The 21304-nt window shown below is 43.4% G+C and overlaps 1 protein-coding gene across 1 annotated transcript; it reads right to left on the reverse strand.

Moving 5' to 3' along the window:
• Positions 1-4381: 4381 nt before the first annotated feature.
• LOC308464426 (cholesterol 24-hydroxylase-like) lies at positions 4382-21034 on the reverse strand. The gene is made up of 15 exons (XM_080983759.1): positions 20653-21034; positions 19840-19917; positions 19174-19255; positions 17805-17878; positions 16398-16484; positions 13548-13686; positions 13088-13198; positions 12258-12414; positions 11532-11594; positions 10626-10698; positions 9244-9328; positions 7380-7490; positions 6550-6638; positions 5475-5541; positions 4382-4667 (listed from the first exon to the last, which is right to left on the reverse strand). Exons 1-15 carry the CDS (start codon positions 20787-20789, stop codon positions 4518-4520), a joined length of 1503 nt encoding a protein of 500 aa, XP_080839885.1. The 5' UTR covers positions 20790-21034; the 3' UTR covers positions 4382-4517.
• Between the last annotated feature and the right edge of the window lie 270 nt (positions 21035-21304).

Here is a 21304-nt window from a genome sequence, read left to right on the forward strand (position 1 = left end):
ATCCCTTTAGAGTTTGGGAGGAGCCAGGCTGGGATGCAGTAGGAGGAACCTTTACTTAAACATACAGTCCCTGCAATCAGATTGAGTCAGAAGGACCAAATGATGGTCCATTCGGAAGACCAAAGGATTTAATTTTAGGAGTTGGCACAATGCCAAAGCACCCAGTCAGAACATAGAATCGTAGAATTGGAAGGGATCCTGAGGGTCATTGAGTCCAATCCCACTGCAATGCAGGAATCTCAGCTAAAGCATCCATGACAGATGGCCCTCCAACCGCTGCTTAGAAACCTCCAAGGAGGGAGACTCTTCCACTGCTGAACAGCTCTTACTGTCAGAAAGTTTCCCCCCGAATATTTAGTCAAAATATCCTTTCTTGTAACTTGAAGCCATTGGTTCAAGTCCCACCCTCCAGAGTAGGGTTGCCATATACCTGGGAAATCTTGGACATGTCTTTTTCGGGGGGGGCCCAACATGCCCAACTGGAACTGTCAGGGTTGGATAGGTATGGGTTTTTTTGTTTGGCTGCAGCTGCTGCCAGCTCAAGCCGGCAAAAGAGGCACACGGGCATGGCAGGGCCTCTTTCCCCAGCTCAGGCTGGCAGCAGCTCAGGCTGTTCCCTTTCTTGCTCTTCAAGACATAGCAACCCTACTTCAGTGCAGGAGAAAAGAAGCTTCTCCCCTCTTCCATGTGACAGCCCTTGAGATATTTGAAGATGGCAATCGTATCTCCTATCAGTCTGCTCTTATCCAGGCTAAACATACCCAGCTCCTTCAACCGTTCCTCATAAGGCTTGGCTTCCAGACCTCTGATCATCTAGGTCACCTTCCCTGCCTCCCCATGCGCAGTAGCCCCAGCTGAGGAGGAGGAGGGGAGTGCGGAGGACAGTGAGGAAAGGGTGAGAGCAGCCCCGAGTGCCTGCCTTGATTGGGAGCAGGTCCAAAGGAACTTATCTCCCCAGCCCAACCTCCCAAAGCAGGAGGGGAAATCCGCAACCAGGAATCTCCCTTTCTTTCCCTGCTAGAAGAAGAAGAATTGGTTCTTGGAGACACTGGAGTGTTTTTTTAGGGGGGGGAGTCTGCACCACCGCCCTCTTCCCCCTGGGGGGAAAGGAAGGAAGGAAGGAAGGAAGGAAGGAAGGAAGGAAGGAAGATACATGAAGCTGGAAAATGTGTCAAACAGGCCAATGAGGACTGAGTATCCACATCTAGTCCATACCCTGTCTTGCAGGAGCCAACCAGATGCCCATGGGATTCCCGCAAACAGGATCTGACCACAACAGCTCTCTTCGCATCTGTGGCTCTTAGCAACTGGTAGCCAACGAGGCATAATGCTTCCAACAGTAAAAGTAGGACATAGCCATAATGGCTAGCAGCCACCGATGACCTTATCCTCCATGATATTGCCTAGTCCTCATTTATAGCAATGCAAGTTGATGGCTGTCACTACCCCATGTGGGAGTAAATGCCATAAAAACGCTTATGTTTTCTTCATTCCCTTTTCCTGTCCAAAGGTGGGTCACTAAGAAATGATTAACTAGGAGCAACGCAACCTCAACGGAAGGCAATCACAGTAATTGAGAATTAGAACAATACAGCTCAAAGGTCGAGCATAAAAGTCATTCTTCCCCATCCCCTAAGTTTGCAATAGGATACAGCTACAAAGAGAGGTGTGTGCTGTCTAACACGGATGAAGAAAACTCTGGTGATTCAATATGGTGTTTCCTTTCAAGTCTTCTTTTAACACAGCTGAGAGTAATAGCAAAAAGGAGTCAGCCTTTAAATAAAGATGGGAAGTCACAGTGCAGAATTGCTAAGCCCAGACATACTTGTTCAGTATTACTATGGTTGTTACTTTTATCTACTATTTATTATGGAAAGTGGTCTGTCTGTCTGTTCTCTACGAGTTCAGCCTCCACTTGAGATACTGCTGTCTAACGTGGCACAAGGATTCCCAAGGTGGGAGCATCAGTCTTTGCAGACACCTGGACACCGGGTGCCATTTTGAATCAAGATGGCAGGCAGAAACGTGGCCTTGGTGTGACTTTGCCTGATTTGGGGCCTGAAGGGCCCAAACTCACAATTTATACTATCCATTTTAAAATCAAAATACGTTTTGGTTTCTACGAATTCCTGAGCAGCGCTGGGCACTCACTGCAGATTCCAGAATAAAGTATGATTTACTTCTGCCTTGATTATTGGATACAGGAGAGATGGAGAGTCAGTGGATCTCTAGATGTTGTTAGATTGCAGTTCCTATTATATGTGACCATTGGCCATAGTGGTTGGGGCATATGGGAGTTGGAGTCCAACAGCAAGAGGACCACATTCCTGACCTTCATTTCATTTAATTTGTATACCACCTTTCTAAATTTCTATACACAGGGCAGTTAATAAATAGCTTGGACCTATTGATTTCAACCTTGTTCTTTTCATCTCTGGCATGGTTTAAAAAGCCATAATACATATTGGGGTATTTTGCATGGCGTGTTAAGGGAGGGACAGTACCTCTGATGGGGAACACATCGTGCTCCTTCTGAGGTAGTTTGTCCACCTTTGGTCTCCACCTTGCACTTGGCTCTCACCTGTGGCTTCTAGAAGCTGTCGGCATGCAACAGCAACCACACCCCTGAACAGCTTCAACTGGACAGCTAAACCAGGTGAGGGTAGCCAATAGGCCTTAAACCCTTGGTGAGTTAGGGACTTCCCCTGCATGTGAAGAGAGGCTCTGGCAGATTGAGAGGATGAGACCAACAGTGGGTCTAACAGTTAAGGAGGTGGTTTCTGCACATGCTGTAGAGGGAAATGAGGGGCAGATGGGGCTTGGCAACCTGGGAAGGTAGCCCATCTAGGAGAAGGAAAGCTCTGGTCTCAAACCTCTCCTGTGTTGCAGGATATCTTTGGGAGAGGAGAAGGTCAATGAGTAAACCCAACACAAATCCAGAGTGGAGACAGTTGGGTGGCACCTTGTACACCTCCTTCCTGGCAACTCCTGCAGCCAAGCTGGTGCCAAGCGTATTGCTCTGCTTCCCTTTGGATCACATCAGTGAGGCCAAGAGGGAGGTCATCTGAGCAGCCCAGGAACTCCACACAAACTGCCGAGGCTTGCACCCCAGAGAAGTCACTTCAGTGACATCTTGAGACAGATGGATGTCTACAACAAACGAAGATGAATAGAATCCTAAGAAAGAACCTGTCACTTAGCTTGTTCAGTTAAAGAAGGTTCCATTGATGGAAGTTGTACCAATACGGGTATTCACTTATCATTTGAAATATTTGTTCTAAATTACTACATCGAGTCGGGGAACTTCATGCTGAGGACAACACAAGGCACCAGAAGTGAAATGCATTGCATGAAGTTACCATGAAATATTTGAGGGCTCCACATCTTTTATCTCTCTCACCTAAGGCAGCTGAGGAATGGAAGAGGGAGATGTTTGAGTACAGTGAGAAGGGAGAACACTGACATATGCACTCCTTGATTTCTCCCAGTACCCCCCTGCCCTCCACAGCACTGCAAATGCCCCTCTGTACTAGCGGACAGAGAACGTTGGCTGCAGCCCAATATTATAGATCTGGGTGTTTCCACAGTTGCCTTTTCTTTCTTTTGCGTTTCATTCACTGCTTTTTAAAGAGTACCCAACACCACACCGTTATCCATTGTTTTCATTTTTCCATTTTTCATTTAATTAAAAGTAACTGCATAACATTTTAAAAATCTCTACATGATACAGTATACAGTATTAAAAAACAAACAAACAAGCAAACAAAAATACTACCTAAACCCCAATAAAATAGCAATATATAAAAACCAGTAAGAGCAAATAAAAACAAGACAAAACAAAAAACCACATAGACAGAGTCCACTTTTATGGGTAAAGGAAAGCGTGGACAAAAAGCTAAATCTTTACAAGACATCTGAAACAAGTGATGGTGGCTGCTTCATATATGTCAAAGGGGAGGTCAGTGTCATAGCTATTGGGGGGGGCAGGGCAGGTTTTTTGCACTGGGTGAAGCCTCCAGAGGCATGGCATTGAGCATGGGTAGGCAAACTAAGGCCTGGGGGCCGGATCCGGCCCAATCGCCTTCTAAATCCGGTCCGCGGACAGTCCGGGAATCAACATGTTTTTACATGAGTATAATATGTCCTTTTATTTAAAATGCATCTCTGGGTTATTTGTGGGGCATAAGAATTTGTTCATTCCGCCCCCCCAAAAAAAATATAGTCCGGCCCCCCACAAGGTCTGAGGGACAGTGGACCGGCCCCCTGCTGAAAAAGTTTGCTGACCCCTGGCACTGAGGTTCCCAGCCTGTGTGCATGCAAATGCACATGGGTTTGTGGGTGCCAGACTGGGTCTTTGACTGGGTCTTTGAAATAAAGCCTATAGATTTCAGAACTCTTTTATTATTTTTTCTTTTGCTATCGGTATATATCGAGATTAAAAGTAATTTCACACACACAAACACACTTTCAATGCGGCCCCACAGAAATTCTGAAACGCATTTCGCGATGTAGCACATTCAGTCATACTGATGGCGTAGTTTCAGTCTGCAGTCTATACCATCGTAAGGCCTCAGGGTGCCAGCATCCCGAACCCTGAAGCTCTGTGGCTGAACCAGCTGGAATTCAAACCTCTGCAGCAATTTGGCCATGACTACTTTGGCCTCCATCTGTTACAAAAACAAAACAGTGAGTGGGTACTAAGCATATGGACAAAGAGGACATAAGAGTGCCAGCTGTAGACAAAGGGCACATACTCCAGCTAGTATATTGATAGTGTGGTGGGTGGGTGCCAGCACAAAATGGCTGTCATAGGCAACAGAAAAAGCAGGTGCCAGTACTCCACACCAGTGATTGCTGTAACACACAGAAAACCAATCCCGGGCTGGATCTACAGTGACCTGTTTAACGTTATTAGAACGATATTAGATATGTCGTTCTGAAACGTCACAGGGCATACTTGTTCATTAAAGCATTTTTTACCTTGTTTGTCCCCGCCCGCCCACCCGTCAAAACGCTGTCTCCCTGCTGCTGGTTGCTCTGCATCACCCTCTGCTGTCACATTTAAATAACACATTATGAACGTTAAAGGGATGTGGGTGGTGCTGTGGTCTAAAGGCAGCCCTGTTTAGGGAAGCTTTTAATGTTTAATAGACTATTGTATTTTAATATTTTGTTGGAAGCCGCACAGAGTGGCTGGGGAAACCCAGCCAGATGGGTGGGGTATAAATAATAAATTATTGTTATTATTATTCCATACCCCTTCCTTAACGTTAAAAACCATGAATATAGATCCGTCCCTGGTGTGGGATGTCTTGGACTCTGTGCAGTTGGAAAATCTGCTGCTATAAACCCTTGTTATACCATACCCTACCATTTCTGTTATAAATTTAACACAGCCCCCCATATGCTGCAGACACTGGACAGATTGCATCAAATGCCTTAAATGCCCCTTTAAGAGTAATTGTCTTGCTTACCATTGCAAACTTCTGTCCGATACAGGAACGAGGACCCAAGGAAAATGGGAAATAGCAATAGTAATGCCTAAAATAATAATAATAAAAGAAAGTGGCTTAAAGTGGTTTTGTTGACATGTCCTGCATAGGTGTTGGGATTCCTGCGTCTTTAATAGCAGCTTGGACTGCAGAGATTAGGACGGAAAAATACTTATTTGTATGCTATAAAGTGTTCCTTGTGCTAATTTCTCCAGATCTAGGTGCTGTTGAAGACTTCAGAGAAGCCTCAACTTTTTATATCTGCTCACTTTGCAACTTTAATAAGAGTTGCACTAACTGGTATCTCTTAAGATATTGTGAAACTCATGGAGATGTCAGAAACATCTGACATTTAAATCTAAATATTAAAGCCAATGAGGCACTGTCAGTAAATGCACACATGCCATACAAGTACAGGACATTGAAAGAAGCCTTAGGTCATGAACATTTCTGACATTTTCTACCAGGCCTCCTAAAATCCTAAGAATTACCAGTAAATGCCAACATTCACCAGGTTCCCAGTATTTACAATGATATGCATTATCATTTATTGAATATATTAATAGACGGCTCTTTGCCAAACCCACAGGGCAATTTGCAATGCAGATAACATTAAAGCAAACAAAAAAATCTCCAAAAAAAGCTAATTCTTAGGGTTTTAGGAGGCCTGGTAGGAAATTTCAGAAATGTTCATGATGTAAGGCTTCTTTCAATGACCTGTACAGTGATCAGTAAGCCCTCCTTGCAGATCTCAAAGACTGGGCTGGCTGCTGCTAGCCTAGCTCTCACATAATACTAAGCCATGGTTTGTTTAACAAATCATGAGTTGATCATGAGTTGTTCTGCAGACAAACAAACCTTGGTTCGGTTAGTCTTCCAGCTGCTCTTGCCTTGCGCCTTTGTAGCTTGGTAAGTATGTGAGGTGGGTTCACCCTTAATGCAAAGCAGCAGTTAAAACAAATTAAGATTTGTAAGCCAACAACAAACCATTGCTTTAAATCTGGGTTTCTTAGTAGTAAACACACCATGGTAAAAATAAACAATATAGCACATTCACCTTGGCTGGTCACTCTTAAAACGGTCAGGGTCAAAGACAAGTGGATCATGGAAAAATTTTTCCAGACGTCCCATGACATAGGTGCAGAACTGCAAAGAGGAGAGGCACACTTCAAAAAGAGGCAAATGCATAGCTGATTGTAATGTTTTCATTACATCCTGACATATTTCCCCAGGCATTCATCTTTTACGCAAGCCCATACTGCTCAAATCACATCCATGGCATTTGCTGGATGCGTTTTCTCTTTGTTGAATCCTGGCAAAGACCCATTCATGCAGCTGGGAAAGCCTGCCAGAGCAAAAATGTCATCAATTGTTTCCCGAAAGTGCAGGTAGTGGGTGTTCGTTGTATCACGACAGGGACGCTATTTCACAAAACAAGGGTAGCCACAGGGAAAGGCCTGCTCCGAGTTACTGTGGAAAAGGTTTCCGAGATCTTTGAAACATCATAGAATTATAGAGTTGGAAGAGACAATGAGGGTCATCCAGTCCAACCCACTGTGATGCAGGAATCTTTTGCCCAATGTGGGGTTAAAACCCATGATTATGAGATTAAGAGCCCCATGCTCTAACTTGCAGGTGAAGCTTTCTAGCAGACCACAGTGACTACAGTTAACACCCAACAAGTGCAATACTACCAAAACAGTTATTGCCTGTCCATCACCTTTCCACCGAGATATGACATGCATATATCCTAAGAATAAAATGGAACAACCAGTGTTGTTCTTTTAATACAGAGAAGGTATCAGTGATGCCATTAGACAGGTTTGGTATTGAAGTCCATTGTATTCAAGATAACCACTCATGGCCATATCCATTCAACAGACTCACAATCAGGGAGGTGTTTTCTGGAATTCTGATTCCTTCAATGACGTTTTCCTTTCCCGACAAGCGCAGAGTGGCTGCAGCCGGTGGATACAACTGCAAGACTTCTTTGAGAACCTGAGAAGTTGAAAATTGATTTATATATTTATAAGACATACTTGTTGACCGCCATTTTGTTTTGTCTTGTTTGGAAGTAGTTTACAAAACTTAAAATAATAAAAATTCAAAAATTAACACGGATTACCAGATGACTACTATGGAACAATTTTTCTTAATTGTCTGCATAACTATCTGGTGGCCAGACCCAGTGTGTATTTACCAGGGTTTGCCAAACTTGGGTCTCCAGCTGTTTTTGGACTAGTTTCCATCATCCCTAACCACTGGTTCTGCTAGTGAGGGATGATGGGAAACTGATTTAAACCATGTGCTAGACCTTGTTAATCATTTACGGTAATTAAGTCAAGCGTAAAAGCAGGTAATTTCCTTTTGAAATTCCTTTTTACTACAAAGGAATTTCAGAAATAGACTGGAAAGAGAAGCTGCTGAATTACAACTCATTACCAAACTTAAAACCATGGAGAGACCTGGCCTGAACAAAGACATTGGATTCTTATCTCATTATACATGACAAAGCCATTTCTCACCTTCTCACCCCTTGCTTTTTCCTGTAAGACCTATTGCAGTCGTTAAGAGTCGTCAACAGGCTCATCTCAGCTATCTGCCAATCACCCATTCCCACCACCCTTCTGAGTAATACCCCTCCCCACCTTCTCACTATATAGAAGGGTCTGGCAACTTCTGTTTCAGTGTATCTGAAGAAGTGTGCTTGCACACGAAAGCTCATACCAAGAACTAACTTAGTTAGTCTTTAAGGTGCTACTGGAAGGAATTTTTTTGTTTTGACTATGGCAGACCAACACGGCTACCTATCTGCAACTGTTCCATTTGAGTGTTAGCCCGGGGATGGGCCATTTAGGTGACACAAAGGATGAAGGGCAAATCTCATTTCCAGGTGTGTGGGTTTGGTCCCTCCCTCAACAGAGGGTTTAGTTTAAAAGACAATGCCAGTATTTTAGGGGAAGTTAGAGTTTAGAATGGCAGTAAGGAGTAAAGGAGCAGAGTTCATAAGTGGTGTGCTGGTGAGAGAGTCAAATCAGCATGCTGATGTCCATTTTGAATCCAATGTTGTGGCTATGGCAGAAGCCAGAATCTCTTGGAATGTAATGCTGGAAATCCCTCCATGGTAGACTCAGGTTGTATATTTGTGTAAATAAACCATATATCATAATGACGCCACAGTTTCCGCTGTGCCTCATTGTCCAAAAGGAAACATAGACACTGGGTCAAAGAACGCCTGCAACCCTTGGAATCTCACACTGATCAACCGAGCTAGGAGTGGTGTGGAACAATATATGCATCTCAACTTTACATCTCAGTCACACCTTAAATGTGGCTTGGTAGCAAATTGGCAACCAGTGTAGCTCCTTGAACAAAGGTGTAACATGCTTGTGATAGGCCACTCCATTCAGCAACCTAACTGCCCAATTCTGCGCCAGTTCCCAGGCTAGCCTCAAGGGAAGCCCCACATAGCCACGTTGAAAATTTTGGCTAATGAGACGTATCACATTGTGTTAACATTGCTGCTCAGATTTCACACAACAGTTACAAGTTCTTATAAGATTTCTCTGCAAGAATCCTGGAACATCTTCCTTACCATATCTGAGACATCTTTTGCTTAGAAAGATACCAAGAACTAGGCTTTAAGTTTCATTTGGAAACCAATGTGTTATTCTTTCCAGCTGCCCTAAGGCATAGCAAGGACTATGTGGAAGAGCTCTAGGTTATCTGTGGCTTTGTTATTCACGTGTACCTGTGATAAGTATTTGAGATTCCCAAGATCTTCATAGACAACGTCTCTGTTCATACCAATGACCTTGTCTACCTCCTCCCGAAGCCTAAGAAGGAAAAACAGGAGAAGCTTTAGTCGAATAATGACCACTGATCATTTCTGCTAAAAGGTAAGATTTCTGTATTTGAAAAGATCAGGATTTATTGTCCTTATATTAGCAAAATGGTCAATGGTTCCACTGTGAATGGACTGATGGACTGAGGTCCAAGGGACTACACTTAAGGTGAAGACACGGCTTACATTTGTAGAGTGGTATAGTCATTTTGGAAGAGCACTTAGCAGATTCAGTAAAAACATACGTTTCACTCCCCGCTTGCAAGAGTTTAACTGGGGAAAGAATGGTTGTCAGATAGATAGACAGACAGATAGTCTAAAAATGAACTGGACCACTGCATAATATTGGCTACATCTTTTAAAAGAGACTGCTCATATTTTCTTGCAACTGATATTATCGGCAGCTGTTCCTTTCTTACAAGGAAAATAGCAATCTGGAGGAATAAACATTCATATAATCACGTGAATCAGATGGGCAAATGGTAACTGTGCTTTAAAAGATAAAGAACTACACAACTTTTAGAAGACACCTGAAGGCAGCCCTGCATCGGGAAGTTTTTAATGTTTGACATCTTATTTTTTTTTTATATTTTGCTGGAAGCAGCCCAGAGTGGCTGGGGATGATGATTGTACTGTTTTGAGAATGCAAGGTCTTAGGGGTCATTTTTGTACAAATGGTCCTGACCATCTTTGGGTACAGTGGTACCCTCAGGATAAGGACTTAATTCGTTCTGGAGGTCCATTCTTAACCTGAAACTGTTCTTAACCCGAGGTACCACTTTAGCTAATGGGGCCTCCAGCCGCCGCCGCCGCACAATTTCTGTTCTCATCCTGAAGCAAAGTTCTTAACCCAAGGTACTATTTCTGGGTTAGCGGAGTCTGTAACCTGAAGTGTCTGTAACCCAAGTACCACTGTACTTGCTCATATGGATAAAAGTTAGCATGGATAAAACCAAGCAATCTCAGATGCAAAGTCAATAGCCATTCTCAAGCCTGTACAGGCTGTGATTAATTGCAGATGACGATAACCATGACCTGGTTCATACATTCCCGGTGTCCATATGGACAAGTATTTAAACATGGCCAGGACTGTTCCTATGTACAAAACAACAACAACAACAACAACAACAACAACAACATGGTGTGAACTATTCTCCTCACCACAGCCCCACAAGTCAGAAACCTTTAAAAAAATAAAAACAAGACATTGCAATCTGCTGAAACTATAATCACAGACAAGTTAAGGAAACAGTGAAAAGGAGACGAAGCAGACAAGGCTGTTTACCTACTTTGCAAGAATCTCAGGGTGCCGCCCCAACTCCATTATGGTGAATGACAACAGATTAGCAGTGGTTTCATGACCTGCAGGATAGAGAATCTAATTGGGTAGGGCAGGGAGATAGGAATAAAACTAAACATCACAATTTCAGAAACTTGAGTAGTTTGGTGTGGAAGTGTTCCTCGCTATTTACCTCTCAAGTCAGCTATGTTCTGGCTATGTTGTAGTTGGAATAAAATGCTACTCTTTTGTTAAGAGCTTAGTGCACTCTTTGAAGCAACTCTGCTTCTCATTTAAGCAATAAGGCAGGCGGCAGCATTGATGGTGGGGGTGGCTCTCCAGCTGTGGCCACCACCCATCCCACCATGGGCGCACACGTTCACTTAGCAAATAAATGCAAAGAGTTTTGATTCCTGCTCATCAGCTGATGAGCAGGGATTAAACCCTGCTGCCTTGCCTGCATGATCCTGTTCCTTGCTAGGAAGAAGGTGCACAGCCAAGGCAGGATATAATAACTCTGTCCTCCCAACCATCAGGTTATGTCACCAGTTAGGACAACTCATGGAGAGATGGGCGCTGTCTGGGCAAAATGGCTGCACAGGCCAAATTAGACCACTTGGTGTGTCAATATTGGCCTGTAGACCGAAGGTTCCCCATCTAGGGAAACTAGCTGCTCAATATAATCCAGCTAGTTCAACTGGGCCCAAGTGAATGTTTTATGAACTGCTTTGAGTGTGATCTGTCTGAAAAAGCAGCCCACAAATACAGGGCCCACACTGCAGATGAAAAGGCAACTAATCGGCATATACATTGGTTGGACATGTAAAAAGCCCATTTCTGCCTGCAGAACTTCCTCGGTTCATTGGGGGGGTGTGTGATTGTATATTTAATTTCAAAAAGCAAAACATCTGCCAACCTGCAAAGAAGAAGTTGACAAAATTGTCCAGCAAATTTTCTTCATCATAGTTCCCTTCCTGATCTGTCGAGACAGACAATAAAGCACAAGGTTGAGACACCTCTTTGAAGGTGGGCAAATTCCAAGACATTCCAAAAATACAATATAGATATTATGTAGATGGGGAAATGTGACCTCAATAGTCAAGCAAACATCACAGGAACAAAAGAAACAAAAAAAAAAAAAACACACCAAAAAACCCCAACAACCCACCCACAGCTCATCAGAAATACCAGAATTATGCAATAAATAGTCCTGCTTATTAAGAACCAGTATATTGAAGATCAAACCTATCCATTCTTAAGGAAATGAGCCTTGAGTGCTCACTGGAAGGACAGATCCTGAAGCTGAGACTCCAATACTTTGGCCACCCCATGAGAAGAGAAGACTCCCTGGAAAAGACCCTGGTGTTGGGAAAGATGGAGGGCACAAGGAGAAGGGGACGACAGAGGGCGAGATGGTTGGACAGTGTTCTCGAAGCTACCAGCATGAGTCTGACCAAACTGCAGGAGGCAGTGGAAGACAGGAGTGCCTGGCGTGCTCTGGTCCATGGGGTCACAAAGAGTCGGACACGACTAAATGGCTACAACAACAAACAACAACAACATCTGGATCCCAATACCCTAGGGGCTACAGCAAAGCAACCCCAGAGCATTTCATAATTGGAACTGCTTAAGAGTATATTACCTTGCATTTTCAGTATCTGAGTGAGAATATCCAATGGGATCTCTTCTCCATTCTTCATGGGCTTCTGCCTCTGGTCAATGCACTCCTTCCCAGTATTTCGCAGCAACCTTACGCTTTCCTGAATCTCTTTAACTACTTTCCTGTTCCATGGCAAATACTGCACAAATAATAGGCATTGTTATATGAGAATGCCAGCATAAAACGTAAACGCAGCACAGGAAGAGTTCAGGGATTTTATTTACATTAATAGAATAATAAATTACATGGTTTTATATGTATTTTGGCATTTTATGCATGGTGCCTTGCTGCTATTTTTCTTGATTATAGTTTAGTAATGATTTATTGTAAGTGTTAAGATTGAATTTCTGGTTAATTATTATTTGCTGGTGTTCAGTTTGGTTGTTTACTATTATGGGATTATTGAATATTACTTTGATATAAGTTGCTTATTTTCAAAGTTATGTTTTTATTATGACTTCTTTGTATTGGATCAGCTTGTTAGAAGGTGTGTGATCTCTGTTGAATGTTTTGATGCCTTTTCAGCTTGTAAACTGCCTTGTGTATAGCAATATAGAAAGGGGGTTTACAAATTAAAAGTGAAATGAAAAGTTAAGAAGCAAAAGGAAGGTTTCATAGTGATATCGCCCAAGATACTAGGGTCCCAATGTCACGGTCCTCATTTTGAGACTCCTGGAACTTACAACCACTCCTGCAAAAGAAGTCCAATCTCAGAATTTCACATTACCCCCTCCCCCCCATTCTGAATTAGCTTGGGAGGCAATAACTTCAGCATCGGACAGGGAGAGTGTTTGAGAAAAGCCTGCACTGACCTCAAAAAAAGGAATGCGGGAAGTGCTCAGTCCTTTTGTAACCATAAGTATGGCATGAGGAAAAGGAGTCTGGTCATCTTGCAGGGTCTTCAATTCTAGGCCAAAAGCCACCTGATGAACATTAAGAAAAATCAGAAGATTTGTCAAAGTTCTGAGTGTTACTTATAGCTGTCAGTTCTCTTTCATGCCAACTGAGGCCGTTATATTCCCTGATCTTGCAGAAGAGACAGGTGGCTCCATTTGCTAAGAGGAGAGCCTCCAAAGTTCAGGTTTTGAGCAATAATCACCTAAACAATCTGGGGCCAGGATATCCGAAGGATTCTCAGCCCTTTCCTCTTGCATTGCTTCATTAAACTTAAGCTTTGCACTTTGTGTTTGGCTGTGGCCCAGTGTGTTGGCATCTGTGTTAAGAGGCGCCCCCTGCTCCTTAATGAAAATGAGAAATTCATCCGGCGAGTACCTTTGCAATGATGTCCAACGTCACGCGTCTCAGCAGGCTCATCACATCCACTCCATTTGCTCCAGTGCCTTTTTTCTCCAACACCTCCATAAGCTCTTCTGCTACATCATTAAAAGTTCCCATCATCCCCATCAAGTAACTGGACAATCAAAAAGTGATACAAATGTCAATGAAACAAAAATATAATCGCAAGCTGGAGCCATCCATTGTGAACAAAATGCAGGCACAAGTTTCCCCCAAGAATGCACATCCACATACCTTCCTACACACACACACACACACACACACACACACACACGTATGACACTCAGGAGTACAAGCACACACATGTTAACACACTGTGCATTCTGTACAAAACAGATCTAGTGAAGGCAATGAGAAGGAGGATATCCCTTAGCCCTCCCATCCACCCAAAGAACCCATAGAAGAGGGCCAAAGGGCCATCTAGTCCGACCACCTGCAAGGCAGGAATCTCAGCTAAAGTATCCATGACAAATGGCCATCCAACCTCTGCTTAAAAACCCCTAAGGAAGGAGAGTCCACCACCTCTCGTGAGAGTCTGTTCCACTGCTTAACAGGTCTTACTGTTAGAAAGTTCTTCCTGATGTTTAGTTGGAATCGCCTTTCTTGTAACTTAAAGCCATTGGTTAGGGACTTACCCTCCAGAGCAGGAGAATATATATACCGAGAGCAGTGCCCAATTTACGTATAAGCTAAACAAGCTATAGCTTAGGACCCCACTCTCTTTGGGGCCCCAAAAAAATTTAAAGGGAAAAAAACTGGATGTACGTTTCCAAAATATAAGATAAAAAACAAATAAAATAAAACCTACATACAGCAACAGTGTTTTGTGTTGTGTAGGTTTCTATTTTGTTATTTGCAAATGGCTTTGGATACCTATTAGGTCCATAAATTACCACATAGCATATATTCAACACACAAAAAACAGCGACAATTTGTTGTTGACAAAGGACAGCTGGACATATAAAGGGCCCCATTACCTCCAGTAGCTTAGGGCCTCATCAAACCTAAATCTGGCCCTGACCGAAACACACATTCCTGAGCCTTTTCCCTGCCATTGATTTGTAGCTCATAGGGTTTTTCACAAGCGGGGTGGGAAGGGGAAGAAAATGACACTCCTCCATCGTCCTGAAACCATCCTACACTGTGCAATTAATTGCTAACGATCCTGACACTGAAACTAGTAAATGTGAGCACTTGAGAGATTTAGGGGCAGGGAAAGGAGAGAAGGTCTGGTGAGCCAGAAAGCGAAATTGTATCCTAATTCTTTCCTCTTGCCTGAAACTTCCCAATATAGCAGGGGGAAAGAGAACCTCTAATATCTCCCTCCAGTCATAATAAACTGAGGGGTGCTCAGGCAACTCAATTCCCTCCTCCTTTTTCACCATTCAGTGCTCAATATATTTCATAGAATTGTGGAATTGTAGAGTTGGAGTCATCTAGTCAACCCCCTGCAATGCAGGAAATGCAACACAGGAAATGCATTTAATTGTTCCTAGCAACTCACTGGTACTTAATAAGCCATTTCTTGGTTTATTTGTTTCTCAGTTAACAAAGTAATATCATTATCAAGGGAGTCTTATGTTACATGCAGAATGTGCTACCTTTGTTTCGGTTGGCCCTCTCGCTTCCAGACTATAGCTATGAGTCCATCTGTGTTTGGCATTATAGGGAATTATGGTCACTTAATTTTAGGAAGCGTTTCAGACAGGGACTGTACAGTGGGTCCTGAGACAAGCCTTCCGGGTTCAAGCTTCATACATGGAAACAAACAGAGAGACGATCAAGCAGAGACACAAAGGCTGCAACAGAACGGCACAATCCATAACGCCTAAAGAGTTTAGAAGGCCCTCAGCACTTTCAGAAGAATTACGACAGCACTATCAACACATAGAGGCATGGACACAGAGGGTACTTTATTACAGTGTACATTTTGGAACTCCATTCCGTTACGGATTAGACAGGTGCCGCCCATATTGGCTAAAAGGGCATTTTAATGTGATATTTTTTCCCTCTCAGTGCAGATTTGAAGTTGTTTTAACTGCTTTTATACATCAAATTGTTGTAATTGCTTTTATGGTTAATTTGCTTTGAAATATTTCTTTGGACGCAGTTCATAAATGGAATGAAATAAATGAAGCTTATGAGGGGAGAATGTTCCAGGGAACCACCCTGCCAAGAGCATAGCTGTCAACGTTTCCGATTTTTTAAGGGAAATTCCCTTATTCCAAATAGGATTCCTTGCAAGAAAAGGGAAAAGAAAAGGGAAAAGTCGACAGCTATGGCTAAGAGGCTGCTCTTTCATAAAACTCTGCTATAACTCTTGCACATTTGCATGACACAGCATCAACTGAAATGATTTATCTCTGGAAAACATGCATTGGGGCTGTTTTTTCCTCTGACAGTCACTTGCGATAGATAGCCCTCGGGCTTTCAGCCATTTGCGATAGATAGCCCTCGGGCTTTCAGTTACACCAACTTTAGAATGAAATTAATCCTGATCCACATAGTACATTCTACCCTTATTTTACACAAGTCAACAAACACAGTTTTTGGAGTGCCACCGTGACCACCTGCTGCTTTCCCCCCTCAGAACTGGCCCACCCTGCGCTGGGTTTGGATCCCAACCAGCATAATTACAAGGATGTAACAAAAAAAGTCTCTGGACATTGTCACAAGGAACAAAGGAACACTGAACCGAAGGGAGGATTTGCTTCTCACAGTAAACCCGTTCAGAATGGGCTGTACGTTTAGCAAGACAGACTGAGGCCAACGGAATCTCCTGAAGAGAAACAGGCAGCCTATTTCAAACAATTGTTTTTGCCTCACGTTGGCTTGAAGGCCGGGTCCATGATTCTCCTCTGGTTGTGCCAATGGTTGTAGTCAGGAACAGCTGACAAGCCCTGCCCTAGAAATCTGAAAAAGGCAGCAACAGAAAAATAGCATTATTTTACGCCTGGTTCAGAGGTCATGGTTCTCTTTCTCTCCCCCCTCTGGGAATGCTCTAGTTTGCTTCTAAAGGCCATGGGGTTGTTTGTTTGTTTAACCTGGATCTTTTTTTAAACATTTTTTTTATACATTTCACTGATACAGTCATTTCGACATTTCAAAACTTGACTTCCTTCCCCCTCTTTCTGCGGTTCCTTAAATTTTTGATATCTGCTGCATATCCAAATTACAGTGGTACCTCGGGTTAAGTACTTAATTCATTCCAGAGGTCCGTTCTTAACCCGAAACTGTTCTTAACCTGAAGCACCACTTTAGCTAATGGGGTCTCCTGCTGCCGCTGCGCCGTGATAGCACGATTTCTGTTCTCATCCTGGGGCAAAGTTCTTAACCCGAGGTACTATTTCTGGGTTAGCGGAGTCTGTAACCTGAAGCGTATGTAACCCGAGGTACCACTGTAACTGAATTTGCTCATTTATTCATCTTCTTTAAATACATACTCTTATGAAACTGCATGTTATTGCAATAATCCTGCCAAAGTCTTTATTTGTTTGCAATCTATCTGTAAATATTCAATAAACCATTTCCATTCTTTTATAAAAAGTTTGTTATCTTGATTTCTTATTCTTCCGGTAAGTTTTGCCATTTCTGCATATTCCATAAGTTTTTGTACCCATTCGTCCTTTGCTGGGTCTTTTTTAAAACTTGGTTCTGATAGCTATTCAAGGTGTGTATGAGGATGATAAACATGCCACAGGCTCATGCTGGCTTGCCTTCCCAATTCCTAGTAATTTTTATTGCAGCCTGATACAGTATCTGAATTAAGCAAGAGTGTTTCATGTTAACCTCGTGCTAGTAGCTTTGACTCACTTTCTGAAAACAGATAGCCTTGGCTGATAATTGGATTGTTCTACCCCATATGTTAAGGGACGCGGGTGGCGCTGTGGATTAAACCACAGAGCCTAGGACTTGCTGATCAGAAGGTTGGCGGTTCGAATCCCCGTGACGGGGTGAGCTCCTGTTGCTCGGTCCCTGCTCCTGCCAACCTAGCAGTTCAAAAGCACGTCAAAGTGAAAGTAGATAAATAAGTACTGCTCCGGCGGGAAGGTAATCGGCGTTTCCGTGCGCTGCTCTGGTTCGCCAGAAGCGGCTTAGTCATGCTGGCCACATGACCCAGAAGCTGGACGCCGGCTCCCTCGGCCAATAAAGCCGCAACCCCAGAGTTGGTCATGACTGGACCTAATGGTCAGGGGTCCCTTTACCTTTACCTTTACCCCATATGTTACTTACCTTACGCCATACATATCATGAAGACCACGGTATACCATGGGGTCCTTTGGGTATTCTGGTGATGTCAAGTACACCTAAGATGAAATCTGTTCAGTCAATGTTCCAGTACGTACCTTTAATGTTATATAAAGTACTATCACACATACAAAAATAAATGGGAAAAGAGCTATAGATTTTCAAGGGAATGTTTTAAAAAAGAAACATTTAGTGTCAAGAATGCTAGCCTCCGGTTAAGCTTCAGTTTGGGACAGGGTTGATGCAATCCCATCTAGATTAGCTTTAAAGTGGCCAAGATGTGGCTCTCCAGAGCTTGTTGGACTCCAGTTCCCATTAGCGCCAGCCAGCATGGCATTGTTTTCTCAGATACTACCATTTCAGAGAGAGGAATACACTTCCTATTTAGGTTACATGCAATATTATTGTATTGTACAGGTAGCAACCATTTTAGGCATGGGCAACTGGCATGCAACTGTTATGAATGGGTCCTTTTGGACCCGGAAGAGGGAGGATTGGGGACGGAATGAGACAGGCTTCTGTGTGCTCGGCCAATGCACATTTTGACCTGGAACACAACCCCCACGGAAATAGGGGATTTGCTTGTATTTCATTGGGAAACATTTGCCTGCAAGCGCTCCAATTGGAGAACAGCCTTTACCAAAGGTATCATGGGCTTTGAAGACACTCGAACTCAGGATGCAAGGGAGAAACGCGCTAATCAACTCCCACCCGGAAACCAATGTCCCTACTGTGGAAGGACGTGTGGATCCAGAATTGGCCTCCACAGTCACTTACGGACTCATTGTTAAAACCGTGTTTATGGAAGACAATCTTACTCAGCTACGAGTGATCGCCAAAGATTGCATTGCATTAAAATACAAAATATTGTAGTTATTTTTACGATAGTGAGGGCCTAAACTGGAAGCACTTTCGCTGAACTTAGTCAAAACATACCTATTCCTCTGCTGTGGAGACGTACTTGTAGATTGTTCTACAAGTTTAAAACAGAAATTGTACACAGTTCTGACTAGCTGATGTCCCCCCACTCAACTCAAAAGAGCCAGCCACCCCTAGAATAATTTTGAATTGGATAAAAATGTTACTTAAAAAAATGAAAACACAATTAAAAGGGAAGAATGCATAAATGCTCATGCTGTGCTTTAAAAACATATTATTATTTTTTTGCCTTTTTGAAAAAAACAGTGGACAGCCTGACTGAAGCATGTGAGGAACGGACAATTCCAATACCCAAAATAGCATTTGAGTTGCTCATTTACACACCTGCCATTTCAGTTGTGAAATTGAGCTCCATTTTCTCTTTTTATACTATGTTCGCTTTCAGTCTTGGGAGAGATAATGTTTCATAGCGTACCTTTACTCCTTCAGGGGCTGATACTAACAATGCAACTTTGTGAAAGGCATTTAAACGCAGGACTGGTCCATATTCCTCAGCCCTATTAAGACAAAAAGTGACCATTGAATTATAACCCAGGGATGCGCTCCTGCTGCCGTCACCACCAGAGGAGAAAGGAGAAGCAGCTGCTGCAGCTTCCAGGTTCTAGCGAGATTGTGCAACAGGGGCTTCTTGCAAGAACCCAGGAGCCTCAGTTGTGCAACTCCAGTAAGAGAGGCTTTGGCTGGGGCAACAAGGGAATGTGGACATTGGGCAGTGGGCAGCTCATGCCTTCCCCTTTCACCTCAGACAGCAAAATTGAACAGTCCGTGGTCCACCCCTGAGCGTGTGAGTTGTCAGACTATGTGCTACATGGTGTCTTATATGGTTTACCATGTACTTACGTATCTGTGCACAGCCAAGATGCAGACCCGCAAGCACTAATGAGAGGTTTAGCTTTTAACTAAAGGCTCAGGGGAGGGCCCTGAATAGCAATTCTAGTGCATCTTTAAAAAGCACCCCCAAAAGCAAACAGGAAATTGGAAACTAAAAAAGAGGGACTGGAAAAATAAATCAGCCAGCAGTCTAGTAAATGCAGTGCACAGCCTCTCATTTCGAGCTGTCTGAATACGCAAAATAACTTACCACTGCTTAAAGAGATCGTAATAATTTTCCTGTTTTTTAATCATTCCCCATACGAGTGGCAGGTGACCAAAGAAAAAGCTGCAACATTAAGAAAAGTCAGGCATGACTTGATGAAAACCTTAGGGGCTCCTTACAGGAGTCGAACACCAAGGTCAAAGTAAGCAGGAATTCCTATGCAACCTCAACAACCAATTTCACAATACAATGCATGTCTTATAACAAGGAACATAATGACCCAAGGGAAGCTATATACACACTGAGAAAGCCACAGTAAAGATATGTATCCCCAGGGGCCATCAAAACATCCACAAAAGAACATGTATCCCCAGAAACTATCAGAGACTCAAAATGCATGCACACAGGGGAGGGGGGGTGGAATGAGGATGATATGTTTTTGATAAATTGTTATGTTGAAATTTCCAGTAAAAACTATTTTTTAAAAAATTGCATAATAAGGGCACTCTTGTTGACCATTGCCATGCTGGTTGGGACTAACAGCAGCCAATGTCCAATAACATATGAAAATTGGAAATTGCTTAGGAAACACTCATTGGTTTGTTTGTTTTTTTTAATTTTATGCCCATTTAAATGCACTGTTTCTGGAAGTTGTACAACTTTCAATTCAAGTTGTACAACTTTCAATTGTGATGCAACACGAGAAAGAAAAAGGAGCCCTAAGAGCACAGGTAGAAACCGGTATGATCATTTTAACGCAGCCACACAACTGCAGACCACCTGCCCGCGGACCCCAATTGGGAAACTTCTCTTAGCAGCCCTCCTCCCACCGAGCACCTCCTCCGGCCGGTCACTTACCTCGCCCTGGGGGGGCCGGGGATGTGGTCGTATTTCATGTGGACTGATTTGATGTAGCAGCAATAAAACACAAAGACAGCGAGGAGGGCCACGAGCAGAGGGTGCAGCAAGCCCCAGATCGCCGCTAGAGCCCCCATGGCAGCCGGGCAGTTCCGAGAGCAGCCGCCTCAACACCGCCGCCTGATGCCCTCGCTCCTCTTTTGCTTTGGCAAGGAGAAGAGCCCTTCCGATATGGGAGGGCGCACGCTGGGCTGGAGGAGGAGGGTCCTTTGCGTAAAGAGGCCGCCCTAAATCACGAGCGGAAATCCTAATCGAGTTGCAGGACCGAATTCTCCATTCAGCAGTTTCCCGGGGCGTGGGGTTGGAAGCGCATCCTTCCTTCCACCTTGGCACCCGCCCTGTGGAACGCCCTCCCACCAGATGTCAAAGAGAAGAACAACTACCAGACTTTTAGAAGACATCTGAAGGAAGCCCTGTTTAGGGAAGCTTTTAATGTTTAACAGACCACTGTATTTTAATACTTTGTTGGAAGCCTCCCAGAGTGGCTGGGGAAACCCAGCCAGATGGGCGGAGTATAAATAATAAATTATGATGATAATGATGATGATGATGATGACTCTCAGTCCCAGTTCAGTCCGATGTGAGGACCACT

The sequence above is a fragment of the Podarcis pityusensis genome, assembly GCF_964106645.2.
Source record: "Podarcis pityusensis genome assembly, chromosome: 1".
In the NCBI taxonomy this organism is placed as follows: Eukaryota; Metazoa; Chordata; class Lepidosauria; order Squamata; family Lacertidae; genus Podarcis; species Podarcis pityusensis.